The sequence below is a fragment of the Toxotes jaculatrix genome, chromosome 7, assembly GCF_017976425.1.
Source record: "Toxotes jaculatrix isolate fToxJac2 chromosome 7, fToxJac2.pri, whole genome shotgun sequence".
NCBI classification, from domain to species: domain Eukaryota; kingdom Metazoa; phylum Chordata; class Actinopteri; family Toxotidae; genus Toxotes; species Toxotes jaculatrix.
The window spans coordinates 19,839,363-19,866,981 of record NC_054400.1 but is presented as its reverse complement, the minus strand read 5'-3'; the positions used below and the strand labels follow the sequence as shown (position 1 = coordinate 19,866,981).

Here is a 27,619-nt window from a genome sequence, read left to right as displayed (position 1 = left end):
TACAAGAAGCTACAAAGAGCCGAAGTTACAATGGAACCACATGCCATGTACATAAAAATGTGCATTTAACAGAGCATGCACAGGTAAAGTATGGAGCAGTAACACACATGGCGGCCCACTGTCGCCCATACACAGTAAAGCAAGAATTATTAATGAATCATGTTTGATTGCTGTACAATTTAATTGTGTTCTGTAAAAGAAAAGGTCTTCATTGGCTGTGTGTGTGTGTACTTGAGAGAGGGTTGAACAAAAGAATGAACTGGATATATTTATAATTTTTTTTAAATCACTGTTCTTTCCTACCTTCACCAGTCAGCATTTCCACATCTCTCTTCCTGTGAACCAGGGCCAGGACCAGGACCAGGATGGGGGGGCCAGCACCTCCATGTTTGCTGACAGCTCAGGAGATGAAACAGTCCTGGATATGTTTGAAGGAGGAGGTCACGAACTCCTCAAGGCTTCTTGGAAAGACTCTCCCTGCCCTTTGGACCAGTGGCTGATAAAAGGACAGCCAGTCCTTGTCAGAGGACTAATGATGAGGTGGTGGGATTTGACTCAAGACTTCCACACGCTACACGGTTTTTAACTCAAGTGTACAGCCATGGTAAGTTATGAACAAATAATACTTAACATACAGCTGAAGAGGCCAGCCTGTTTCCGGCGAGTGTGTGCAAAAAACAAACAAACCAACAAAGCTCAGCTTTTCATGATATTTTGAAAGCTTGACCCTGTTTATTTACTTTTTAGCAGTTGTTAGCAAACAAGCAAAGTTTCGGTGTGATTGCAGTGCGAGCAAAAACATGTAACCCACACAGATGTTATGTCGCCTGAAGTAACTCGCTTCGTAACGTCAGTTCACTCGACTTTGTTTTTATTATCGTCTCTAGAAAACACTAAAGCCTTTTTATTTCTGCAGCGTACTGTTTGGCTACATTTAAACAGAATGGGCTTTAATTGAAACAGATCATTAGTTGTGACCTTATGATTCATCGTATCGTTACTTAGCGTTACTAACGTTACTCGGGTTAATTACTTAGCAGTACTGGCTTTGTAAAACTTTGGGATACTTGTACTTTTACTCTGTATTTACATTTTGTGAAACTTTATAAGTAAACTCCACAGCATTTCAGAGGAAAACATATGTTTTAGATATTCTAACTATTTATCTATGGTAATCTTTTAAAATACAGCGCATGGCATCTTGATTAGTCATCACAAACACCAATGATAGACTATACTGCTGTGAAGTTACACACGAACGGTTGGATTACAGCATGTGGTAAACTGTTGAAGTTTACTGTCTATAAAGAAATATGTTTACTGTAAAAACACTGTGAGCTACACCAGCTTCACTTCAAAACCCTGTTTAGTGTTTACACAGTCTGACCCAGCTCCCCAGCCATGTGTACTAATCTCAGGAAAGGGAAGTGTGTATGTTTCCTGCCAACAGTGTTCTCCTCAGTGTGGCTATTGTTAAATCTGAATGGGAAACTGAGGACAGGAGGAAAACAGACTTTGAAAGTCAAGGGAAAGCATGAAGAAAAGACTTCTGTGAAGCTGAATCAGAGGCTGACTCTTACATCTCACATCCCGTCAGTGTTCAGAGCGCAGTTCAGGTTTCTATGAGGGGAGGGATCTATGGTTAGTTCCCTGTGAGTCCAGCATGTAGGCTGCTGTCGGCACTGATTACATTTTTCAGGAATGGTGTGTTTTCTTGCTACAGGATAACATGCTAACGTTGAGAATATACAGCTTAGCTGCTCCAGGGTCTGTGTACTGTAAGTAAACTTTTTCTTTTGTTATTTCAGTCACGAAAGTCTTGGATTGAGGAAACATTCTTCAAGAGAGAGTGTGTGAAGTTTATCCCTTCCTCTCGAGACCTACACAGGTAAACTAGACCTAAGCAGGTAAACTAGAATAATTGATGAGCTTCCAAAAAGGTTTTTACAGTACAACGTTTTATGATTCTCAGAAGAAATACAGGCTGGTTTGTTACTTATATAGTACAATATTAACAGCATTTGCTGGAAACATTTTTCTGAGAGCAGAACTATTTGGCATTCAGCTCTTCCTTCCAGGAATAGGACCATGTGGATTCTTTGATAATGTGCAATTTCCTGTTTTTTGTTTTTTTTTTTTACAGATGTATTCCAGTGTGTCAAGTATGCCAGAACTTGATCAGGTATTACTTTATGATTTATGCATTCATGTGTGTCTTTATATCATCCTCAATCCCTATTTAGATGGTGGCTGTTGTCGACCGTGCTGTATGATCACCCACCCCCCTTCCAGAGCCCCCCCCACACACACACACCATTTATTTCAGCATTTCCCCTTTTCTTTTTTTCCAGTATTTCTCATAATGGTGTGGACATTAGTGGTGCAGGAAGTGAAGGAGATTTATGAATTAGTGATAGATGTGTGTGAATTTTGTGCCCCCCCCCACCACCTTGATTTTAAGGTGCTTTACACATACACACATACATATTTTTGAACTAGAGTCAAAAAGAACAATGTCTATATTATGCTGCATGTCCTTCTCCCCCTCTCGTCCATTCCTAGCTGTCCTATCTTCCTCCTTTTCCTCCTTTCACCCAGCCCGGCCATCGGCAGGAGGGTCCCCCATCTGAGCCAGGTTCTGCTCAAGGTTTCTTCCTGTTAAAAGGAAGTTTTTCCTTACCACTGTCGCCTTAAGTGCTTGCTCTGGGGTCAGGCTCTGGGTCTCTGTAAAGCGCTTTGAGACAATTTTGATTGTGGAAGGTGCTATATAAATAAAATTGAATTGAATTGAATTGAAATGTAAGTGAATGATGTTTCTGTTTCTCTCTCCAATTGCCTATCTCAATTTGCCTGCTCAATTACCTATCTTGTCATTGGCCAGATGTTGTTGTGGCCGCCTGATGGCGGAGCACTCTTGGCAAGAGTCGCCTCCTCCCATATCCCTTTGTCCTGGTCCTGGTCAGGACATGGAAGAGGACTGGTCCATAGAACTCCATACCAAAGCCAGTCCCACAAACGCCTATGGGACCATAGACTTTCAAGATACAGCCACACGCGTCTGTCGGGCCAAGGTCTGTCAGTCTACTAACTGTATATGTGTTTCTAGGCCCCCCAAAAATACTAATATACATAAAAATGATAGCTCCCTTTTGTTGTAAAAGTATTACCCCTAAAATTAAAGTAATTGCATGTGCTTCTTGGATGGGAGTCTGAACTTTGATGGTTGTCTGAACAAGCTTTGGTTTTCTATGGTGTAAGCAGACATTAGCAAGTTTTATGAAAGCAAAGATACTATCTGCTTTAAACCGTGGTGACAAAACAATCACACTAGCAGTTCCTTAGAAAAAGACCGTCTCGGTCACAAGCTGTTCCATGTGCATACTTTCCAGTATGTTCGTGTGGCTGTGGACTCAAAGGCAGAGGTGCTGCTTCAACTGATGCTGCGGGAGTGGCAGATGGAAAGACCCAAGCTGCTGTTGACCATTCAGGGAGGCTCAGAAAACTTCACCCTGCCCCCTAAAGTCAAGCAGGCCTTCAGCAAAGGGTTGATCACTGCTGCCCTCAGCACAGGAGCATGGATACTCACCGATGGTATTAATACAGGTAGGTTTTAAAAATGGTTGTAAGATCTGCATGTCTGTGGGTCAGTATTTTTTTTTATTACTCTCGAATGACACTGGATAGTATCTGGGTATCTTTAATGGTAGGATGAGACATGATATAATCATTATTGGTCCTGGTGTGGAATGTCAGTCCATTCCTTCTCATTGTCCCACTGGGTCTAATCTGTGGGTTGTAGCAGAATTCTATGTCCATTTGTTTGCAGTTGCACAAAATAGAATTTGATTGTTATGCAACAAAACTGAGTGTTTGATGCCTGTCTTAAGTCAGCAGAATTCTTTATAATATTGTCGAATTGTATATTTGCTGTGCATTCAGCTGCTCTTTACATACTCCCTAGGTGTGTCTAAATATGTAGGCGAGGCTGTGAAAACATTCGGGGGTCACGACCTGAGGAAGAGAAACACTGTTGGCATCACACCTTGGGGTGTGATTGAAAACAACGTGGACCTCATAGGCAGAGATGTAAGCGCTAAAAACTAATTTTCTCATTGAGTGAGATCACACCGCCTCACCAATTTGAAGCCAAAAACATTTCTAACATATCTTAGTGCCTTGTTTTACTATGATTGACTCCTGGTTGGCACTTCATGTGACTTTCACTCAAACGTGGTTCAGGTGTTCAGGCCCTACCAGCCACTGGGGAACCCTCTGAGCAAGAGGGCCTGTCTCAATGGCTTCCACTCCCATTTTCTGTTGGTGGATGATGGAACGCTTGGAAAACATGGCTGCCAGCAAGGCCTCAGAAGGAAGCTGGAGAAACACATCCAACTACAGAAGATACACCCTCGTGAGTCAGTGTGTCTATGTGTGTGTGTGTGTGTTTTTGTGCAATACACACAGGAATTGAGAAATCCACTCATCCACTCCTTTTTTCTTTTTTAGGCCTGAAACAAGGAGTGCCTGTGGTGTGTGTAGTGGTGGAGGGAGGCCCTGCCATTGTGTCCACAGTGTTGGACTATGTTAGCAATGTGCCCCCGGTGCCTGTGTTAGTGTTTGAGGGCTCGGGCAGGGCTGCTGACCTGCTTGCCTTCTTACACAAGCAAACTGCTGTTGACAGGTATACATGCTCACCAAGGTTTAACAGATCCATCTACTTGTGTAAAATTAAACTGCGTGTTTTTTTTTCTTATACCTTATGTAACAAATATAACTTAAATGTTCACTGCATTTTTAGGCAGTTGGATGCAGACATTAAAGAGGACTTCCTCGTCAGGATTGGAGACGTGTTTGGAGTAGACAGAGCAGAAGCCTCTCACCTCTACAGTCTCCTCCTGCAGTGTATGGATAACAGACAGTCTGTAGGTAGAACAAATGTTTGGGAATTATGTGTGTTGTGATTTGGCACACGGACTACTCACTCACTCAGTATGTCTTTGAACGACAGATAACCATCTTTGACTCAGAGTCAGAGGACCAGATGGCACCAGATGCTGCCATTTTGACGACTGCTCTGAAGGGTACTTGTTTTTCTCCTCTTGGTTGTGACTATAAATATTTAGCCATGTCACAGCAGGAAAACCACAGGTGCAATTGATAACATTAACAATTGCTGCATTCTTTGTACATTGAGAAGTTCCAGCTTTTGTGCAGACCGACTCACCAGCATGACTTACTGGTGCAGCTGAACAACACTCACTAATTTTAGACCTGGGTATTTCCTGCTATGATAAGTCAGAATGTCAGCCATTAAAAAGATGTGTTATACTCTAGGAATGCAGAGTTATAGGTTCTTTTGTGTTTTTTTGTCTGTATGATGAACAGGCACCAAGGCCAGTCCTGCAGAGCAGCTGAGTATGGCTCTTGCCTGGGACAGGGCTGACATTGCACAGAAAGACGTCCTGGTGTACGGACAGCATTGGCAGGTGAGACTGACTGTGTGATTCACCACTGCTGAGTGATCGCATTGATTGTAATCATGTCATGTGCTGTATCTAGGTGGGTTCCTTGGAGCAAGCCATGCTAGATGCTCTGGTAATGGACCGCGTCAGTTTTGTCAAACTGCTCATTGACAACGGCATGACTATGAGTCGCTTCCTCACTGTGGACCGCCTCGAGGAGCTCTACAACACGGTTAATAATAATTATTAGATAAATAATATATTTAAATATCTGCTTCTAAATTCTAATGTTTGTCACATTCTTCTTCTCAGTTTAATTATCTCACTGATTAAGAATAGAAATACAACATTAAAAAAAAAGAAAAGCTATTATTAAGAGGTTTTTTTTTTGTTTGTTTTTTTCTTTTCTTTTTTTTTTTTTTTTTCCAGAAAACACCCCACAGTACTTTTGTTTGTCTTGCTGTGCTATTTCTTCTTTTGTTTTCCCTCGGCTCTCACTTTTCTGTACAAACAGAAGAAATTCACTCCTTTTGTTTGTGGCTGTTGAAGCACAAAATTCCAAACTGTGGCTTTGATTGAAATCACAATAATGCACTGTAAGTGTTTTGCACCAATATTCTCTGTGTTTTGTGGTCAACTGCATCCAGGATATTTATTCCCAGTTGTTGTTTTAGGATGCCTCTGAGATCACAGAGCTCTTTGTCATCACTGCACTCACACTTGGCTTTCTCCACACTGCCTTTATCTTTTGTGTATTAAAGCCTGTTTACTTATTCATGACTCTGGGATAATAAGTCCCTCTAAGAAACAGGCTAAGGATCCCAGAGCTGCTACTGTATATGCAAAATACAACTGTGTTAAAAAGTAAGCTGTAGATTTTTTTTAGATTAGATTTTTTTATTTATTTTTTTGCTTTGATTTTGTAGTTGGCATTTTCTATTTAGTTGTCTGTTCTTTCTGAAAAATAATACAAATTTTTCTCTGCAGTCACAGGGGCAGACGGATCGTTTCCTGCACCACCTTGTTGAAGATGTGAAGCAGGTGAGTAGTAAGGATGAGAACGGCTCCATAAATATTAAGTTACACTACGAGCAACCCCCCTAACTCAGACATTATTGGCTTTTACACAGGATATTCGGTTGAGGTGCATTTATGAGCTATGTGGGCATGTGTAGATAGATATGTAGATATGTACTGAAATCTGTAGAAGCCATATCTGCATCTGTATGGTACCAAATGTGTACTTACTATAGCTGTGTTTGTGTGTGTGTGTGTGTGTGTGAGTAGACTTCTCTTCCGATAGGTTACCGTCTGTCTCTCATTGACATGGGCCTGGTGATAGAGTATCTGATAGGAGGAGCGTACCGCAGCACCTACACACGGAAACACTTCAGAGCTGCCTACAGCCGCATGCAGGACAAAGTGAGCATTGATAGTTACAACCCTTTATTTGTCCACTGTGTTTTGATAAATGCCTAAAAAAACAAGTTTGGCTTGTTTATTTTCTTGTGTAATTGCATTTATTCTTGAATTTTCCTACAAATAATGCACTTTATTCATTATTTTTCTGTAGGAGGGAAGACGAAATAGTTCCACCTCCTTGTCTAAACAGAGACGGGGATTAATACCAAACTCTTCAAGGGGCAAGAGTCTCCAGGACCTGCATTTCTTTAGAACTGCTCAGCCTTACAAACGCAAGGTTGTTTGAGTGTTATGTTTTTGCACTTTCAGATGTTTTCTTCAGTCAATCAAACCTACACTTCAGCATTGAAACTATTCAGATTTATACTGATTTATACGGCCTTATATCTTTAAAATAACATTGTACAAACAGCTGTTCTCTTATTACTCTATTTGTTCTCTCTTTTTTTGCTCCTTTGTCTACCTTTCTCACTGTCTTTTTTGGGCTTCTTCTGTCCTGTATTTCCTTTCCCTTGTCCATTCTTTTGTCCACACCTCTAACTTTCTTCATCTAGGAACAAGATGCGTCACAGGGGAGCAGTCAAAATATCACGTTGGGCTCTGGCCTTGGTGATGCTCCGGTGCTGGTTCCCTTCAACTTCAACGACCTGTTTGTGTGGGCTGTGCTTCAGCAGCGGCAGCAGATGGCACTGTTCCTGTGGCAACACGGCGAGGAAGCTCTGGCACGTGCCACAGTGGCCTGTAAGCTTTACCGCTCCATGGCCTTCGAGGCACGGCAGAGCAGCATGGACGACAACATTGCAGAGCGATTCAAGACGTATTCGCTGTGAGTGTACACTGTGTGTGTTTTAAGTAGCCAGGGTTTGTAGTAACATGATTTAAGTCACATGCACTGATTATTACCATTTAAATGAAGGTGTAATCTAGTGTAGTGTGAGTGTGTGTATGTGTGTGTTTAAAGATCCTTTAATTATTTAGGTCCTTATGCAGTTCTTTCACTTAAAACCTGCATATGATTGCATGTCTCTCCTGGCTCTGTGTCTTAGTGAGTTTGGTCAGCTGGCGGTGGACGTGTTAGACTGTGCATTTCGTCAGAACGAGCAGATGGCCATGAAGCTGTTGACTTCAGAGATGGAGGCATGGAGCCACTTCACCTGTCTGCAGATGGCTGTCTCATCATGTCACAGACCATTCGTCTCACACTCCTGCACCCAGACCCTCCTCACAGATCTCTGGACTGGTCCGCTCAACATGAGAAAAAACTCCTTTTTGAAGGTAAACAGTAGAAACATTGCGGGAGTTGTGAGATGAACCATATAAAATTCATATTGTTGTTTAGATTTATTACACCTGTGAAGTTGACTCTTTTTGTAAGTGTCATAACAAAGATTTTCTTGTGTTTGATTTATTTGCATTGATATAAACAATAAACATAATGCTGATCAGGATCCTAGAATCACCTTTACATTATGATAGGTTATTTGATTTAGTGTTAGCTGAGAAGAATCTTGCTTAATTAAGCTTGTGTTTCCTGCGCGACACACTTTTTTCTTTCTTTCAGATAATTTTGAGCCTTCTTCTGACCCCTGCCATCTTGCTACTGGAGTTTAAAAGCAAAGCTGAAATGTGCCATGTACCACAGTCCCATGAGGCAATGCTGTTTGGACTTGACTCTGTGAAGTCAGCACCAGCCCACGAGGGAACAAATCACACAGTATAGTGCCAGTGGTGCATTTATCCAGCACTGTTTTCAAACTGGAACCAGAATCCTAACAGCCTCAGTATCATACTTCTCTTGTCTTGTCTTGTTCCATTCTTTTCTACTACTACTCTACTCTGATCTCATAGGGCAGTCAGGATGCAGAGCGAGGCCTGTCTTTCCATGACAAATGTCTTGGTCCTGTGTCTGAAACTGTGTCCTCTATGACCATGCAGTGTCTTTCCTGGATCACAAGAATCTATGAATTCTACACAGCTCCTGTTGTTAAGTTCTGGTTTCACACAGTAGGTGGACTGTGAATAATTATTAAATATTTCTGTTCCTGAAAACGCATTAAATGGATGGGCCTAGTGAACCTCTTTGTCTTTAATGCAGCAAATGCGTTTTTTAATGTTTTCGTGTCTCTCTCCTAATTTTTTTTCCTCTGTCTCCATTTTAGATCTTCTACTTGGCTTTTCTGATGTTGTTCTCCTACGTTGTCCTGGTGAAGATGGGGGATCAACCCAGTGTTCAGGAGTGGCTCGTCATAGCGTACATCTTGTCCACTGCAGTGGAGAAAACCAGAGAGGTGAGTAAGCCATCAGACAGACACTTTTTCTTCTTTATCTTCCTTCTCTCCTTTGAAATTATTTAACTATTTATGTGTATTACTGTATGCATTTGTGACCCATTTTCCACGAAAAGCATGTTGACGATACAATAAAAGTTATTAGTACGTAATGCAATATAAAAGAATCTTGTTTGATAGAGCAGAAGAACTTAATGTTACTTAACAAAAATATATACCTTAATTAGGTACTAATGTCTGAGCCGAGGAAGCTGAGCCACAAGCTGAAGATTTGGTTCTCAGAGTACTGGAACATGTCAGATTTCATTGCCATCCTTCTCTTCCTGGCTGGACTGGCATTGCGCTGGCACCCTGATCCCTACTGGACGGCGGGGCGCATCGCTTACTGTCTGGACATCATCTTCTGGTTCATCAGGGTGACAGATCTTCTGGCTGTCAATCAGCATGCTGGTCCTTACCTCACCATGATCACTAAGATGGTGAGTAGAGACCACTTGCTGGAGAGGAAGAAAGAGGAGAATCATTTTTATTTTTAGTCACCGTACTCTCCTCTCTGTGTGTTTGCCTAGACCAGTAACATGTTCTTCATCGTGGTGATGATGGCAATAGTGCTGCTGAGCTTCGGGGTGTCCAGGAAGGCTATCCTGTCGCCGGATGAGGAGCCGTCCTGGAGCCTTGCTCGAGATGTGGTCTTCCAGCCCTACTGGATGATCTATGGAGAGGTCTACGCATCAGAGATAGATCGTTAGTGGTTTAATAGAAAACATACTTATTAACCAACTTTGATTTAAAAACTAGTGGAACTTTGGAGTTGCCTTCAATTTCTTTGTCAAAGCACGTAACGTCAACTTGCCACTTGCCCTTTGCCACATGAAAAGACACATACAGATCAGAAGATGTAAACTTTAAGTAAAGTGCTTCATGGAACTGGAGTGAAATTGGAATAAATTCAGTCAGTCAGTCTCACCTCATTTCAAATGACATGATATTTTACAGCGTATTCCCATTGTTAGTGAAGGTACTGATTGTCTGTGTGTTCGTTTTGTTAACAGCATGCGAGGATGGCCCATGTTCTCCTGCTTCATTTCTTTCGCCGTTCCTTCAGGCTGTCTATATGTTTTTCCAGTACATCATCATGGTCAACATTCTGATTGCATTTTTTAAGTAAGCATGTTCATTAAAAAAATCAAAGTTTATTTTCAGAGTGGAGGACCCCCAATAATGAGTACCTTTATTTAACTGAATGTTGTCTTACCAACAGCAACATCTACTTTGACATGGCATCAACATCCAATAAACTGTGGAAGTACAACCGTTATCGCTACATAATGACCTATCAGGAGAGGCCATGGCTGCCTCCGCCCCTCATCCTCCTTAGTCACCTGACCCTGGGTTTGACAGCCATCTACAAGAGATTTAATGGAGATGCTGAGCGGGAGGAGAGAGGCTCTGGACTTAGTGAGTACCACAGTTTGTGTGTGTGTGAGTGTGTGCGTGTGTGTGTGTGTGTTTGTACGGGAAGCTAATTCAGCAGTTGCCTGTCTATACGCATCTTACAAGTCAGTTTACGTCTGGTTATAAAATCACTTGTCCTGTCTTACATGTGTTTACCAGAGCTCTACCTGGGCCATGAGGATCTTAAGAAGCTCCATGAATTTGAGGAGAAATGTGTAGAGGCCTACTTCCATGAGAAGAGTGAAAGTCTCCACAGCAGTCAAATTAACAGGATCAGAGCCACAGCTGAGAGGTTGGTTTGACCTCCTTTTAAGCAATTTGTATAAACTAGGAGTGTGTGATGTGGAATTAAAGGGACACCTCTCAGTCCATGTTACCTGAGAGGATGACTTGTGTCCCACCAGAGCCTGTTCCCATCTCCTTCTGCAAAATCACACTTATTTTGTGTGATATGCAGTAGTATACAAAGTGTCATCACTGTGTAAAGTCTCCCGTTAGTGGCTTTTAAAAAATATCTCACATTGTGACATTGGTATGAGCATATAGGTGACTGTATTTACTGTTTTTGCCAACTGTGAAATTTGGTATATGGTAAGAACGGCAAACATTTTTAATAATTTTGTTCCGCTAGAGCGGAGGAGATGTGCGTGATGGTCGGGGAGGTCTCAGAGAAGGTCAACTTCATTCAGGACAGCCTGTCAGAGTTGGACTGTCAGCTGGGCCAACTCCAAGACCTTTCGGCGCTGGCCGTGGACACCCTCACCCTGGTCTCTGCTTCTGATAGCCTACATCAGGAGGAGGCACGCCTGGCTCAGTGTCGACCTGTCACAGCTTCCCGGCACATCCGTCCCCACAGCTGGACCCTCCCACACAGAAGTGGAGCAGACTGTGATGTACTTAATATGCGACGGCTGATGGGCAAGTCGTGTAAAAGTACCCCGCCTTCGTTGCTGAAGGGTTATACTCTGGTGGCAAGTAGACTGGCATCACAGGAGTCCCACGTTGGAGCCAGGGGGAGCAGGCAAGGAAGACAAGAACACGCTGAGGAGGGAAAGGAAGGAACAAAGGAGGTACTTGCTGCTTTCTTTTAATGTTGTCATTTCAGAATAATAACCATTGTAAGAAGTGAAAAAAAATGAGGAATGAGAATGTTTCAAACCCGACCTCAACTTTTGAGGGGATCCATCTACAACAGTTAACAATATTTTATTCAACACATATTTCTCCTCTAGGATTCACAGCCTGCTACTGTTGACCATTCCTGTGAGAACTGGTTTGGGGTTTCTAGACCTTCGTCCAGTGCTTCCTTCTCTCACTTTTACGGAGGTCATCTTGGTGTTTTCAGGGATCAGACGCCTTGTGAGTCCTGTGTACCATCCCGCTGTGGATCTCCTCTTTCTCCCAGAGGCTTGGAGTCACCACATCATAAACTCTGGACATGTGACCCATATCTGTATCCCAGTCAGGAGGAGACTTCCATGGAAGAGGAGGAAGAGGGAGAGGAAGAGAAGGAAGAAGAAGATGATGAGGATGAAGAAGAAGAGGAAGAGCAAGAAGGGGAACGGACACATAAACAGCTGTCTGACATAGAGGTATCAATAACCTCTAACAATGCTGTCCTACTGTCTGACCCTCGAGACATCTCTGAGGGTTTGGTTAATCCTGCCTTTTCTCAGGACAATAGCCAACCAAGTTCTCGGTCCAGATCTTCCAACCAGTGGGGAAGACCTGTGAAGTCCCCAAGGTGGGCACGTCTGTCCAGAGACCGTCCCTATGGCTACTGCAGATCTCTGTCATCCAGTGTGGAGAATATGACTTTCTCAGGGGTACCTCTCAATCCAATGAGGGGTTCATTTCCCTCTCTTAACGAACCAATGAACAAAGACGGTTTGTCTGGTGGGAGGAGCTTTAGGGACGACACATCGCTCCAGTGCAGCAGGAGCAGAGGTATTGTTAGCGTTGGCAATGCAGGGGTTAGAAAACTATAATCATTTATAACTAGTTAATGGTTTAAAAAAAGCTTTAAAATCTTTCACACACCAGTCAGCATAAGAACTGACAGTGTAGAAAGGGACATTTGTCTTTGTCTTGTTCCTAATGAATTTAGAAAAACTTTACTTTATTCAAATTTGAAAAAATTGCTTTTGTGTATTGAAGTTACTTTTCTCTTATCATGCAGCCATGCTTTATAACAGATGATGGGGGTCTTTGTTTTTGCAGCATGGTCCAAGTCCTCAGACTTCACTCAAGTCTTGGACAGCAGAGGCAAAACCCAGAACAGGAAGACAGTGAAGATACAAGAGAGCAGTCCAGATACTGTAATGTGACACAGTTTGTTTTCTTCACAGCATACTGTTGAGATTTTTTTATTTGTGAAGTTTGAAATTTTACCATGAAGGTTCAGTAAGGCACTCCCTCCACCTGGCCCTCTTTGCATCTCTTTATTTCTTGCGGGAAACAGGTAACCATGCAGTCCCATTTGCCAGATGCCTGCTGGAAAAGGCGGAGGGGGCTGAGAGGAGAATCTACGTGTTGGTCGGCTTCAACCAGCCTCAGCCAGCTAAGTAAGGACCTACAGTCCAATTTAGACTGTGCCTACAGTGTAGTAAATAGAGCTTTCAGGCAGCAACCGTAGTCATGCTTTATCTCATTGAATCTGCGTGCAAAGTAGGAAAATGACAAGATGGAGAAGTAAAGGACTATAAAATAGTGTATTGGTTTGTCATACCAAGGGCTTTCTTAATTTCTTATCCAAACTTTCTGTGCATTTTAATTTACATTTTCTTTTAAATATTTTAACTTTACTAAGATCAATATTGTTTCAGATTTTGATCCTGTGGAGTTGTTGCAGAAGCAAATGTTTTCCCATCAGGTAAATCTTTGGTAAATTGTGGCAATATACTGTTGTAATTGTGGAAACAGCAGACAAATTGAGGAAATTGAGAAAGATTTATTGAGCACATAACATATCATTGAGATTGGCCTGATTATCTTTGCACTGACTGCCAGGATGTGTGGAGTCCCACTCATTCAGCATGGAACAGCTGGGCCAGATCCATGAGCCGTAGGTCCTCGTAAGTCTGCCTTTCTTTTGGCCTGCCTCACTGTCTGAATTTGAAAACACTGAAAATTGTAATAATAACATTAACATTTTTTCCTTATGACTCTGTTGCAGTTTACAGAGTTATGTTACCCCTGAAGGTATTTCAGAACGTCATGTTTGGAAACTTTTCCTGTAAAATGTGTTTATACAGTTCATTTGTTCAGTATTGTGAAATTAACTGTTTGTGTGTTTTAATTACTTTGCTTGCTGCAGCCAAGAGCCCCTCATTCCAGTCCACTGACAGTTTGTATCCACACTATTCAGGTATCACAAGATTCACGGAAGATTTGTGTTTTATTAAATCAGTCGCTAGAAATCAATATTTTTTGGTGCTCTAGATCCAAAAAACTTTTGCAGTCATCTGTTTTTCTGAGATTCCATGAGAAATTATACTTGTGTTTTAACCCTTATGTAATTTTGTGTTGTGTCTGTGTGTTAACAGCCATGGAGAGAAACAATCTGATGAGACTGGCTCACACCATCCCCTTCACGCCTGTTTCCATTTTAGGTAACTTTTGGTGTAACCAGGGCTGGCCCAAGCCTCCATTGGGCCCTAAGCAAAATTTGATTTTGGGGCCCTTCATTACTGCCAATAATACTGATTATTGATCATTCACACACCTAAACGTACACTTCTTATTGTACTCTGTCAATATGAATACACTTAAAGAAGTAAAAGTAAATGTGAGAACTTTTTCTTGTTGTTAGATTGTAATCCACGGTGATTAATGCCATGGAAGCAGACACCAGATTTGCAAACTTGCAGAAAAATCTTTCAATTAATATTTGGCAAAGTCAGCAACTCCCCCTACTGGCCACACAGATAATCAAAACATAAAACCTCAAAGAGCAGCCCGGCATGTTTTACCCGTCTGTGGTTTTTAATCTGAAATGGTAGCAAATTTAGCTACAAGAGCAGCCTCGGGTTGATTTACACTTAATATTCAAAGTGATATAGTACTAAGTGGGATACCAAATGTCATCTAGGCCAACTAAAAGTAACAAAATGAACCAATCATTTACTGTAAACACAATCTGCTTTAGACAGTATTAAATAAAACAAATTGAAAAAAATCAAACAAATGCTTAAATAATGATGATATATCATTTCTTCTATACCGCTTGATCAAGCGGTATAGAAGAGAACCGTTTTTAAGATCAAGCTGGAGCCTATCCCAGCTGGCGAGGCGCGCTATGACGTCATGACGTCACGATATCATCTGCTGGCGACGTGATATCGTGATCATTTTATCTCCAGTACAAGTCAGGTGGTTTATATTTTCATTTTAACAACATACCCACCTTCAAGTGAAGCAAGAGCTTCTCTGTTTTGTTTTATTTTCTTCTTCCTCTTAGACGCTCCGGATTCATACTGTCTTTTGGATGCCATCTCTGCAGCCTCTGACTGCTGATTGGTCCGAAGTTGATTGTTGCCAATCATGATGGCGTGCGGTGTCAGATTACAGTTGCCATTACCCTTTGCTTCGCTCGCACTTAGGGGCCCTCATTGTGCACCTCATATTGCACAGTGCTGCGATGCGCATCACTGACGCAATGTGCGCAGTGGTGCGTGCATGAATCATTAACGCAATTTGCGCATCTCCCTCAAAACAGCATCCACTTTGCAAACGTGGGGCCCTACGCACAGTGCGTGATCTGCGTATAGGGAGGGGCGGGCCTGGGTGTAACAGTCATCTTATTTTTAATTATCTTCTTGTAGCCAAGTAGAAAATATGAATGCATATTTGTTTCTGATAAACAAGTTAACAAAAAATAGGTTTAAAAAAAAGTGTAGTTTAAAACAGGAATTAAAATGTGTTAAAATGGTTAATTTCATAAGGAGTTTAAAATGCTTTAATGTGTTTTATTTCATTTATTTTGTTAAAAAAAAAATCTGTTTATTTTATAAGAGATATCTTCTAGAGAAATGTACCTGGTCACATGTGTAGTGTAGTGAGTGTGGATTGGCTCACAGGACGTGCATGCAGTGATCACGTGTCTGTGAAAAAAAAAAAAAAAAAAAAAACAACTAATGAGACCGCAGAGGAGCAGTTTTTTCGTCGATGCGGAGTTTTCCGAGAAGAGAGCTCGAGGTTTGTGGACTAGAATGTGTTAGGATTATCTGCAAGATAATCTGCCGGAAGACCGGTCTTTTAACAGAACTTTAGTTAAAAGTTTTGAACGTCTGAGGACATAATTAGCTGCTCGTTAACACAGCGAGGGTAACATGGCAGAGGCTGCGCTGCTGCAAGCTAACGCAGCTGGATTTAGTAGCCTCGTTTGGACTGTGTGACCCTTCGTTGGATTGTTTTCGGTCTGGAAACGAGAGACAACAACCAGATAGCGCTCTGAGCTAGCCAGGAATGCTCAGAGTTCCTCTGGCCACGCTGGAAAAAGACTGGACGCTCGACTCCCTGCTCTGCTGGTTCCTGAATCCTCTGGAGAGTACTACCTGGACACACTTCTCTGTGGACCACGTTGCTCTGGAAAGGTACTGCTTTGATCTTTATTTTTTTTGCTCATTGTGTTTTGGGTCTCAACGCACACAAGCAACGATACAGGCCTGCAACGAGGGGTTTAATTTAGCATATTTGCGCTAATCCTGCCGGCTTACTAAAGGGGTTGCATTAAGGTGTGTTTTGACAAAAGAGACTGTTTATTCTGTGGAAAACTGTTACAAATATTGAAGTGTAAAGGTGACATTTTAATTTTTTTTTTATTTTCCTTAAATTAAAGTTGAAAGTTTACTTGCTTTAAAACATCTAAAGCGCATTTTATTTACTTTAAGGTAATTTTATAAGGTTTAAAGGTCCTTACATACACTGTAAGCTAAGGTGTGGCAGAGCTTAAGTTTAGAGAGTGAGGAATTTCCCAATTTCCCTAAACTAGAAATTTCACTAAGTCAATCTGAGTTACTCTACCAAAATAAATTAGACTAAAGAACTCAGGGCCTCTTTCTACGCATTTAACTTGGTAGACGGGCTACATAAAATGGAGGCACCGCTGGGATTAGTTTTGGGTTACTGCTAAATTTGGGAAGATTATTTCTGTTAAAAAAAATGACAGACCGTGCAGAGCTTGTGTTTGGGCAGAGTCCGTGTCAGGGGAAGGAAGTTTAACCCAAAACAGGGCAGCCTGATGGTCTTATGTGAGTGTAAGGAAGACTTATCTGAAACCACCGTTCCTCCAGAGGTGCTATGTCCTGAGAGTGGAAAAGCCTGGCCTTTAGTCATTACAAAAAATCCCCCTGCTGCTGCTGAAGATTTCGATAGCAAACTAAAAGCACTCTTGCAAGCTGAGGGCAGGACCATGGATGACCTTAAAAACTTGCTACCCACCACAGAATCCTCTACTAATGTAACAGAGTCCTTCCTACAGGCAGTAGGAGATTTCATGCAAAAGACAACTTAACCTCCAATCGACAGTGGTTATCGTCGCCTCCGCCTTTTCTCAGGAACACAACCTGTACCAGTAGGTGAAGAACAGTTTGACCACTGGCTTGAACAGGCATTGCTTATGGTGGAGGAGAGTGAATGCTCTGACCGGGAGAAAAAACGGCAACTAATGGAAAGCCTTAAAGGGCCAGCTCTTGAAATTGTGAAGGCAGTGAGAGCTAGAAATCCTGATGCTAATCCTGCTAAGTACCTGGAAGCTCTTGATAGTGCTTTTGGAACAGCTGAATCAGGTGATGACCTTTACTTTTCTTTTAGACTGATGCAACAGCAACCAGATGAGAAGCTATCAGACTTTCTGAGACGCCTTGAACGCTCTCTGTCTAAAGTTGTTCAGCGAGGTGGCCTACAGTCAAGCTACCAGGATAGAGCCAGGGTAGAGCAGCTTCTGAGAGGTTCAGTCTCTTCAGACCTGATGTTGATACAGCTATGTGTAAGAGAAAGAAAAACCAAGCCCCTAACGTTTCTCCAGCTTCTTAGCGAGATCCGAGCGGAAGAGGAATATGAGGCTTCAAGAATGAAATTAAACACGTCAGGCCATCAAGTACAAGTAAAACAGTCAAGTGTTGTCAGAACCACCGAAATTCAAAGTCTTAAAGCTGAAATCAAAGAACTCAGGTCTATGGTTGCATCTGTATGGGCTAATTCAACAGCAACTACTGAAGATTATGTAGATCCTGTACCAGCAAACACCTCCAGCTCATGTGAAAAGCAACAAGATTCTGAGTTGGCAGCTTTAAAGAAGCAAGTTAAAAGGTTGCAACAAAAGCTAAACCAGAAAGTGAATGCCTCTGATAGCACAGCAACTGCAACGAAAGTCTCAACAGTGGAAGCCACAAGAGTTGTCAACTCCCCTGCCAGACCTACCAGATGCACTGAAGAGCAGTTCTGCTACACGTGTGGGGAGAATGGACATGGACATAATCGTTGACTCATCCCCCTTGTCCCCACTCCCAGGCAGCGTGTTCTTGCAGCCCATGGTTGTACCAGGAAATGCAGTAAATGTCAACAGTTTTCGTATCCTGTTACAGAACCAGTCCCTCAAAGAGACAGTCATCCCAGTGGGAACAGTTATGGGACACATGTATCTAACGGAGAGTGTCACTTCTGTTCCACTTGACAAGCCAACCTCACCAGACTTTAATGCTAACCTTATAAACTTTGGTGACTCACCTGTTCCACCAGAGTGGAAAGAGCGTCTTAAGCAGAAACTGTCTGAAAGATCCCATGTCTTATCTCTGACAGAATGGGATGTTGGATTGACCAAAGGTGTTGAGCACACAATCCGCCTGTCTGACACACGACCTTTTCGACAACGTTCCCGCCGACTGACACCTGCAGACATTGATGATGTGAGGAAGCATCTGCAAGAGCTCCTAAAGGCAGGTATTATCAAAGAGTCTCGCAGTCCCTATGCATCACCAATCGGGATTGTCAGGAAGAAAAATGGAACAATCCGGATGTGTATTGATTACAGGCTACTGAACAGCCGCACAGTTCCTGATCAGTACACTACGCTCTGCATCGATGACGTGCTGGACTCATTGTCTGGAAGCAAATGGTTCTCTGTGCTAGACTTGAGAAGTGGCTATTATCAAATAGCTATGTCGGAGGAAGACAAAGAAAAAACAGCATTCATCTGCCCGCTGGGGTTCTTCCAATTCGAAAGGATGCCGCAGGGAATAACAGGGGCACCTGCGACATTTCAAAGACTAATGGAAAAGACTGTTAGTGACATGAATCTACTACAGGTCATTGTCTACCTCAATGACTTGATAGTCTTTGGAAAGTCCTTGGAAGAGCATGAGGAGAGACTTCTCAAAGTTCTGGACAGACTTGGAGAGGCTGGGCTGAAAATCTCCCTCGACAAGTGCCAGTTCTGCCAGCCTAGGTTGAAATACCTGTGACATATTGTTTCAGCCGATGGTGTCTCGCCAGATCCAGGGAAAATAGAGGCTGTCACTACCTGGCCTCAGCCCACAGATCTCAAGACCCTGAAATTTTTCTTGGGCTTCTGTGGGTACTACCGCCGGTTCATAGCTAACTATGCTGCAATAGTTAAGCCACTGACAGACCTAAGTAGAGGCTATGCTCCCACTCAGAAAAGCAGGAAGTCCAACCAAGACCCCACCAGAAACTATCTGAAAGAGTCAGAGCCCTTCGGAGAAAGATGGGGCCAATCCTGCACAGATGCATTCCGTCAGGTCATTCACTGTCTAACTCATGTGCCCGTGCTTGCATTTGCCAACCCTGGAAAGCCCTACATCCTGCATGTTGACGCAAGTTTAAAGGGGCTTGGCGCTGTCCTTTATCAGGAATACGATGAAGGGTTAAGACCAGTCGCATTTGCTAGCAGGAAACTGAGCCAGTCAGAGAAGCGGTATCCCATACATCAGTTGGAATTCCTGTCACTCAAGTGGTCTGTCGTTGACAAGTTCCATGATTATCTTTATGGAGCTCGTTTCACTGTACGCACCGACAACAACCCCTTGACATACGTGCTCACGACAGCAAAGCTGAATGCTGTTGGACATCGGTGGCTTGTTGCCTTATCCACATATGACTTTGACATACAGTACAGACCAGGGAAGCACAACATCGATGCTGACCTCCTCTCCAGGAACTTTCCTGAGGTTGAAGACACCACAGAATGGGAGACTATACCCCTGACTGGAGTAAAGTCCATCTGTCAACATGTAGGTGTTCCCAAATCATCAGACAACCCCATCAGACGTGCTCTGATGGGGCACGTGCTCTGATCATGTGCTTGAATTAGACAAGCACATGATCAGAGCACTCTCTGGTGCCCAGACAGTAGCAAAGATCCTGGTTGACAAGTTTTTCATTCATTATGGATTGACTGCTCGGATTCATTCTGACCAGGGAAGGGATTTTGAGAGCAAGTTGATCCGAGATCTGTTGAAGATGATGGGAGTCAAAAAGTCTCGGACCACTCCTTATAGGCCCCAAGGAGATCCTCAGCCAGAGAGGTTCAACCGGACCTTACTCTCCATGCTTGGAACTTTGAACAATGAAAAGAAACATCAGTGGAGCCAGCATGTAGGATATCTTGTCCATGCCTACAACAGCACCAAGTGTGATGCCACAGGGTGCTCACCTTATTATCTCATGTTCGGACGTGAGGCCAGACTTCCAGTCGATTTGTGCTTCGGTACGTCACCAGATGGAAAGAAGGAAAACCATTCAAAGTATGTGTTGAAGCTGAAACAAGATCTCCAGAAAGCTTACCAGTTGGCCTCTGAAGCAGCGAACAAGGCTCACCAAAAGAATAAAAGAGCTTATGACAAAGAGTAAGCGAGTGTTGCTCGAGAACTTGGGGCTAAGAGGCAAACACAAGTTACAAACCAGGTGGAGTCCTATTCCATATGTTGTCACTGGAAAAATGCCCAGTCTGCCTGTTTTTAAAATCAGACAGGAAGATGGAAGAGGAGGTATCAAAACCATCCACAGAGATCACATCTTGCCGATTGGAAAACTTGTGAGACTACCAAAAAACTGAGGTTGAGTGTGGACCAACAACAAGACCAAAGACAAGAAATGATGCTTCAAAAAGGAAGGATAAGCCAAAGATTCAGACTGAGAAATTCACACAAGAGGAGGCACAAGACTGACTCATCTTCTGATTTGGAGTATTATCAGTCAGAAAGGCCCAATCTCACATGGTTCAGAGATATGGTATCAAGAGATATTTCAAGGCCATCATCTGTTGCACAAGAGGATGAGACCGTTTCACAGCAGTCAGAAGAAAGTTCTGAAGAGGATGTTCTAAATGAAGGAGATCAGGAACCTGATGCAGAGTCTGCCCCTGAAACTGGCAGTGACTCTGAGCCAGAAGACTCGGGACAAGATGAGGACCTGCCTCAAAGACATGCAAATGAGCCTGACCCTGTTAGTGTCTCAAACAATAGGTTAGTGGAAGAGACAGACACGCCCCAAAAGAAAAGTGAAACCAGTTGTCAGGTTAACTTACGATGAGCCAGGAAAAGCCCGAGATCAGGCAATCACTATCATACATAGAGGTGTTGTCATAAAGATTGGAAAGAGCTAGAAAGATAGAGAACTCTTAAGCACACTTTCCCACTTCAGGTTCTAGAGTTGAAATGTTAAGTCTGCTGAGGACATCAGACATTTAGAAGGGGGAGGGTGTAGCCAAGTAGAAATTATGAATGCATATTTGTTTCTGATAAATAAATAAGTTAACAATAAATAGGTAAAAAAAAAAAGTGTAGTTTAAAACAGGAATTAAAATGTGTTAAAATGGTTAATTTCCTAAGGAGTTTAAAATGCTTTAATGTGTTTTATTTCATTTATTTTGTTAAAAATGTAAAAATCTGTTTATTTTAATCTGCCAGAAGACCAGTCTTTTAACAGAACTTTAGTTAAAAGTTTTGAACGTTTGAGGACATAATTAGCTGCTCGTTAACACAGCGAGTAGAGGGAAACATGGCGGACGCTGCGCTGCTGCAAGCTAACGCAGCTGGATTTAGTAGCCTTGTTTGGACTGTGTGACCCTTCGTTGGATTGTTTTCGGTCTGGAAACGAGAGACAACAACCAGATAGCGCTCTGAGCTAGCCAGGAATGCTCAGAGTTCCTCTGGCCACGCTGGAAAAAGACTGGACGCTCGACTTTATCTCCCTGCTCTGCTGGTTCCTGAATCCCCTGGAGAGTACTACCTGGACACACTTCTCTGTGGACCACGTTGCTCTGGAAAGGTACTGCTTTGATCGTTATTTTTTTTGCTCATTGTAAGTGAAGCGACCGCTGTGTTTTGGGTCTCAACGCACACAAGCAACGATACAGGCCTGCAACGAGGGGTTTAATTTAGCATATTTGCACTAATCCTGTCGGCTTACTAAAGGGGTTGCATTAAGGTGTGTTTTGACAGAAGAGACTGTTTATTCTGTGGAAAACTGTTACAAATATTGAAGTGTAAAGGTGACATTTTAATTTTTTTATTTTTATTTTCCCTAAATTAAAGTTGAAAGTTTACTTGCTTTAAAACATCTAAAGCGCATTTTATTTACTTTAAGGTAATTTTATATGGTTTAAAGGTCCTTACATACACTGTAAGCTAAGGTGTGGCAGAGCTTAAGTTTAGAGAGTGAGGAATTTCCCAATTTCCCAAAACTAGAAATTTCACTGAGTCAATCTGAGTTACTCTACCAAAATAAATTAGGCTAAAGAACTCAGGGCCCCTTTCTACGCATTTGACTTGGTAGATGGGCTACATTCTCTTTTAGTTTGCAGAAGTGTATGTATTCCTTTCCTTCTCTTTCCATGGACTTCTTTTATTTTTACCTCACTCTCTGTAGGAGGTGAAGAGGTGAGCATCTACTCTCTGGAGGAAGTGCCCTCTGATGCTGACCCTGAATCCAGCACAGTCTTCTCCTGGTCATCACGTGGCCTGTCTGCAATGCTGCAGCGCCTCTCCAGTGAGGAGGGCTCTTTAGACGGGGGACTTCGACTGGGCTGCAGGGTGCTGTGTACCTGGGCGGAAAGGGATGTGCTCAGACCTGGTCTGGTATATGTTGTGAAAGCCTTCAGGCCAGAGGTGGTGCGTGCCTGGCAGAGGTACTTCCATGGTAGCACAGCACTGCAGCTTTGTTTAAGGGTAGGGGAACCAAAAATCTGTGAAGTGCACATAGGCAGGGAATTACTGAATTGTTGTTGATGACATTTCTAGAAGCTGATAGCAGTACCAGTTAGCAAAACTCAACCTATTTAGATTCATATTTACATTTTAAATTTCCTGAAACTTTAGCTTCATAAAGCTTTGTGTTTGACATCTATGAAGGAGATCCAGCAGCAGAGAGCAGCCCAGAAGATGATGGATGTGTTCAACCAGGTCAAACCTGATGATATGCGCCACTCACCAAGGTATGTGTGTGTGTGTGTGTGTGTGTGTGTGTGTGTCTTTCCTCTTGCATATGTGTCTCTGTGTGTCTGTGCATGCAGTAATTGTCTTTTCTATCCACCAGGTTTCTCGACGTATCGCTGGTCCTTTGGCATTCAAATGGCCAGTGGCTGACTATTGAGAGAAACATGTCCGGTGACTTCAGGAAGTACAACAACAACACAGGAGAAGAGATCATCCCCTGCTGTTCACTGGAAGAGATGCTGCTAGCGTTCTCCCACTGGACCTATGAGTACTCAAGCAGAGAGCTGCTGGTGCTTGATATACAAGGTAGATCCCTGTATGTGTGGCAGGCCTGTGTGTGTACTAACATGTGAGTTGAGTGTGTTTCTATCTTTTTTTCATTTTGCATTTGTTCTATTTTTTTTTCTGTTCTTGACAGGGGTAGGCGAAGAGCTGACTGATCCAACTGTCATTATGGCGGACGACCAAAGGTACACTGTCCATTTGGATCAAGATTCAGTGGATCAAGATTATTAATGAGATCTGGTTTTCAGATTCAGATTATCTCAAATATATATTGATGAAAAACAGAGAGAATATTGTTTCAGTCTTAACTCATGTACCGTCTCTAACCTCTTTGCAGCGGTAGCAGGGGCGAGATGCTTTTTGGTCCTGATAACCTCGGAGATGCCGCCATCAACAGTTTCCTGCAGAAACACTCTTGCGGCTCCTGCTGCCACAGACTGGGCCTAGAAGGTCAGAAATGTGCAAAATAAGTCTGTGAGAGGAGGACATGTGCACTTCAGCATTGTTCACATACTTGGAGAGTACTGTATTTGTGTCTAAATGAGTGTGTGACATGTTGATTAGCATTTACATAGGATTTTCTTTTCTCAGTATGTGTGTGTGTTTTTTTCTCTTGTTCATGTGTGCGTATGCATGTATTCGTATGTCACCTCTGTGTCGTCACTCAGGAGGCCAACATTGGCTCTGAGATAAATCCCCAACAACTTCAAATGAAGACAGCGCGTACCAGCAGCCAGCTAATTAAGCCACGAATGTTCGTTTATTTCTATAACAACAGTAGTGTTAGAGGCATGGGGGTGGGCCCTGCTTTGTGCGTTGTGCTGCGCGGCCTTTGATTACGTATTAATCATTCCTTTGTGCTGGCGATGTGCTGCTGAGACATTAGCTTTGATTAGCTATTAATTAACGTCTCTGGGTAGACATGATACCGGCATCTAGAGGATAACTGCTCGGAAAGAAACTGTGCTCAAAAACAAACAAGCCCAGCAAACAAACACAAACATTCAGACACAGTTGTTTTGATATTTCAAAGGTGCGTTGTGTTTCCTCTTCCTCTTCTTGTGTCCTCTCCAAGATTTCTCCAACAAATCAAACCAAATTATTCATGCTGGATGCGTGGACTTCCTCCTAGGCCTGTCAGTATTCTCTTTCTTGTGGTAATGACTGTGTTATTGGAGCGACATGTCGCTAACTGATGTTTCTGTTGTTCAGATTTAAGGAAGCGTCTGGACGGCTGCGAGAAGCAGAGCAGCGAGGCAGAGCCGACGCCAGGGAAAGAAGAACAAGAGGACGACGAAAACAGGGTGTAACCTTTGACCCAAGAAGTAGGGAAAGAAAAACACACACACTTTTACCAACACATGTACCAAAACATTTTCGCCTGAACAAACACTCACTCAATATAATCTCAGAAAATACAGTGTTGATGTTCTGCATCAACCCTTATTCTTTTACAAGAAAGACAGGGTGATATCTCATGAGAAGTTTGTGATGGGACACTACTTTGTAATAAGGATGCTAATATATATAAAACATTTCAATAAATGAAGTAAATACTGTCAGGAAAAAAAGATGCAGAGTATTCTCATAAAATTATGTATATCATTACATATTTCTCATGAATCATAGTAGGAAATACATTAGTAACAGATTTCTTTTTTTAAGACTAGACAAAAATCTAAATTACTATTTTTTTTACACTTTGTTTTATAAATGTTTTGATTTAGACACAATGACAATTACTGTTGGAATTATACACTTACGCAATGTGAATTAATTTAAACGGATAAAATTTTTCCATGTTTGCTAAAATAAAAAAAAAGTAATGTTTTAATGTAACAGTGCCTATGTGTGAGACAGAAAAATGAGGCAGACATGCACCCATAAAATTTCTTTTATTTTTTTTCTTCCCACAACAAAATGTCTACAAAAGCGATAAAATATAGAATTTAACAAAAATCACTTCAGACCTTCACATTGTATATACATTTCCAAGGAGGACTCACTAAGGGCCCTGCAAAGCTCTGAACTTCAACCCTGTCAGATCCATCGCATGTGGGTGTTTGTGGCTCTCTTTAATGCAAATACAGGCACACACGCACTCTTTCATTCTCATTCTGTGAAAATGAAAACTCTACAGAAGAGCTCATGGAGTTATGGTAGAGTCAGAGTTCAGAGTCAAGCAGAGTCCCCTCTCACCAAATTGAAAAAAAAAAGCATAAAATGTAAAAACAGTTTGTCAGTGTAATCAAATACACATTTTCTGTCGAGTTCCCCTTTTTTTTTTTGATTGGTTTCTCAAGTAAACTCACACAGTAAAGCATCTACGCCCCACTCTGCCAATCCCTGGTCTCCTCACTAGCTATGGCACTTTGAAAACAAACAAACAAAAAAAAGTCATTTTTTGTGTTTTTTCTTTTTGTTTTGTTATGTTAGTCCTGTGTAAAAGGTTCTGTAGCCCAAGGTACCTTTTAGGTTTCGGTTACAGAGTGCTACATTTTGTTTTATTTGCTCTTGCTGGGACGCAAAGACATTCTAAACAATAAATTAACAATTTTCAACACTACTCCAATGTGTAATGCATCAAGAAAGTTTACAAAGCATTGGTAGAGCAAACATCATCTCACTCTCTCTGTTTCTTTTCTCTCACACACACATACATACACACACGCACACAAGCTCACACAGTTTTTTTCAGGAAAGGGAGGAGGAGTATTGGGGTGGAGTGTATTTGACTAAGTGTAGGAAATGTATTTCAAACCAAGTGTATTAAAAATGTCTGCACATTTTGTCTTGTTTAGTCGTCACACAAAATGATGACTAGTTTTACTGTGCGCTCAGCGATGTCTGTGTGTGTCGATGGAGTGGTAAAGGCGCATGATGCGTTCAGCCTCTCGTACTGAACAGGCTACTCCATAACATTCAGAATAGATTACCCCTCCCCACATCGTTCCCTCCCGCTGCAGGTTAAGGGGCTCTGATCTGGTTCAATAAGGCCAGTTCAGAAAAGGGCCGTTCACTGACTGATTAAACCAACTCACACATTCAAAGGTTGAGAAAAAAAACATTTCAAATCCAACAACAAATTTTTAAATTGGTTGTGTATAAATAAGAGCATTTTATTTAAAAATTCTTTCAGCTTGTGAAAAAAAAATTGCTTTGAACTGATTGACTTGATGTAGAATTTGCCCAGAAACCCATTGCCCACCCTGCCAATAACCCCTCCCACGAAACCCACAATATTATGAGAAGAGAAAACACAAATAAGCCCCAAATGTTTCATTGCAATGAAACGTCATGCAAATAGAACAGAACAACAATAGGCTAATAGTAATAGAAGAATAGTAGTCATAATAAGAACAATAATAATAGTAAATAGTAATAAAATAAAAAATAATCTTACAATGCAAACATGACAGTAGTAAATGCCTCCAATTCTTATTGCTACAGTATCTTACTTACAGTGTTGCGTTGCCACTCGTTCTTGCCAGCACACCCCCTTTCACAACCCTATCCCACCCCTCTGATTCACAGTCTAACAAGGGAAAATAAAAACATCACACACAAAAACTTCATATTCAGAGTTGGAATTCACTGTCCCAGGGGTGTTGTGATGGCGCTTGATTCACAGCTTACTAGTGGACTTCCCTCACTGTCCCGAAAGCAGCAAAATAAGCAGTAAACATGAGTGTACAGTGGTGACAAGAGCGCACTGACATACAGTGTATATATATATTTATATATATATATATGTATAATTTTTTTTGTTTTTCTTTTGCTACGTATCAATGCTTGTCATATAGTCTGGGCTTTCAAGAGATTTGGACAGTGAATTCATGCTCTATACACACATACGCACAGACACACACTTATCAAAGCCTTGTCTGGGCAGATTCCATTGCAGGCATACGTTGGCGGCGTACAGTATGCCGTTTTTATCCTAAAAAGTTATTCTTTTTATAATTAAATTTTTGTAAATTTGCAAAAATATTAAACCCTCTTTTAATGCAAAGTCAGAAAAAGAGCTGCTCCCTGAGAGGTGCTGTGTAGTGCATCGAGCCTTAATGAGCAAGTGATTGTCTTGAAGAGTCACTGGCCTCTGATCTGGGGTCGGGTCAGGGGGTTGAAGGAAGGAACCTGTGAGTGGATCACTGACACAGCATGGAACAGACGGATGTGATAGTTCGCTAATGTATGGAAGGATGAAAATGTTAATGGTTCAAGTGTTTTTGATGAATGCGTGACTGGTGTG

At 42.1% G+C, this 27,619-nt stretch overlaps 2 protein-coding genes across 7 annotated transcripts; both read left to right on the top strand.

Annotated features, from left to right (window-relative positions):
* Positions 1 to 530: 530 nt before the first annotated feature.
* trpm6 (transient receptor potential cation channel, subfamily M, member 6) lies at positions 531 to 27,338 on the top strand. Of its 6 annotated transcripts, none has more exons than XM_041042754.1 (40): positions 531 to 604; positions 1,809 to 1,888; positions 2,144 to 2,182; positions 2,882 to 3,071; positions 3,390 to 3,603; positions 3,962 to 4,086; positions 4,240 to 4,411; positions 4,507 to 4,681; positions 4,799 to 4,922; positions 5,009 to 5,081; positions 5,386 to 5,486; positions 5,560 to 5,694; positions 6,450 to 6,503; positions 6,750 to 6,884; positions 7,036 to 7,161; positions 7,439 to 7,710; positions 7,931 to 8,159; positions 8,446 to 8,598; positions 8,733 to 8,888; positions 9,044 to 9,172; positions 9,400 to 9,651; positions 9,742 to 9,916; positions 10,225 to 10,336; positions 10,434 to 10,630; positions 10,787 to 10,919; positions 11,259 to 11,697; positions 11,860 to 12,574; positions 12,848 to 12,945; positions 13,089 to 13,191; positions 13,453 to 13,499; positions 13,637 to 13,701; positions 13,803 to 13,828; positions 13,944 to 13,994; positions 14,173 to 14,238; positions 22,517 to 22,815; positions 22,999 to 23,081; positions 23,183 to 23,388; positions 23,501 to 23,552; positions 23,705 to 23,817; positions 24,580 to 27,338. In XM_041042754.1, exons 1-40 carry the CDS (start codon positions 602 to 604, stop codon positions 24,675 to 24,677), a joined length of 6,015 nt encoding a protein of 2,004 aa, XP_040898688.1. In that variant the 5' UTR covers positions 531 to 601; the 3' UTR covers positions 24,678 to 27,338. The 6 variants fall into 6 exon arrangements, 5 of the variants coding, with proteins under 5 accessions (XP_040898688.1, XP_040898692.1, XP_040898693.1 ...); XM_041042757.1 differs by lacking the exon at positions 531 to 604 and adding an exon at positions 1,579 to 1,641; XM_041042755.1 differs by lacking the exon at positions 531 to 604 and adding an exon at positions 1,593 to 1,704.
* LOC121184858 (paraneoplastic antigen Ma1 homolog) lies at positions 16,577 to 18,241 on the top strand. The gene has a single exon (XM_041042762.1). It carries the CDS (start codon positions 17,247 to 17,249, stop codon positions 18,111 to 18,113), a length of 867 nt encoding a protein of 288 aa, XP_040898696.1. The 5' UTR covers positions 16,577 to 17,246; the 3' UTR covers positions 18,114 to 18,241.
* Positions 27,339 to 27,619: the final 281 nt, after the last annotated feature.

Bases quoted from the DNA above. Each gene is read 5' to 3' on its own strand.
- trpm6 (XM_041042754.1), top strand. The intron at 4,923-5,008 runs GTAGGTAGAACA...TTTGAACGACAG, and splicing joins GTATGGATAACAGACAGTCT to ATAACCATCTTTGACTCAGA. The intron at 12,575-12,847 runs GTATTGTTAGCG...TTGTTTTTGCAG, and splicing joins CCAGTGCAGCAGGAGCAGAG to CATGGTCCAAGTCCTCAGAC.
- LOC121184858 (XM_041042762.1), top strand. From the start codon at position 17,247: ATGGTGGAGGAGAGTGAATGCTCTGACCGGGAGAAAAAACGGCAACTA.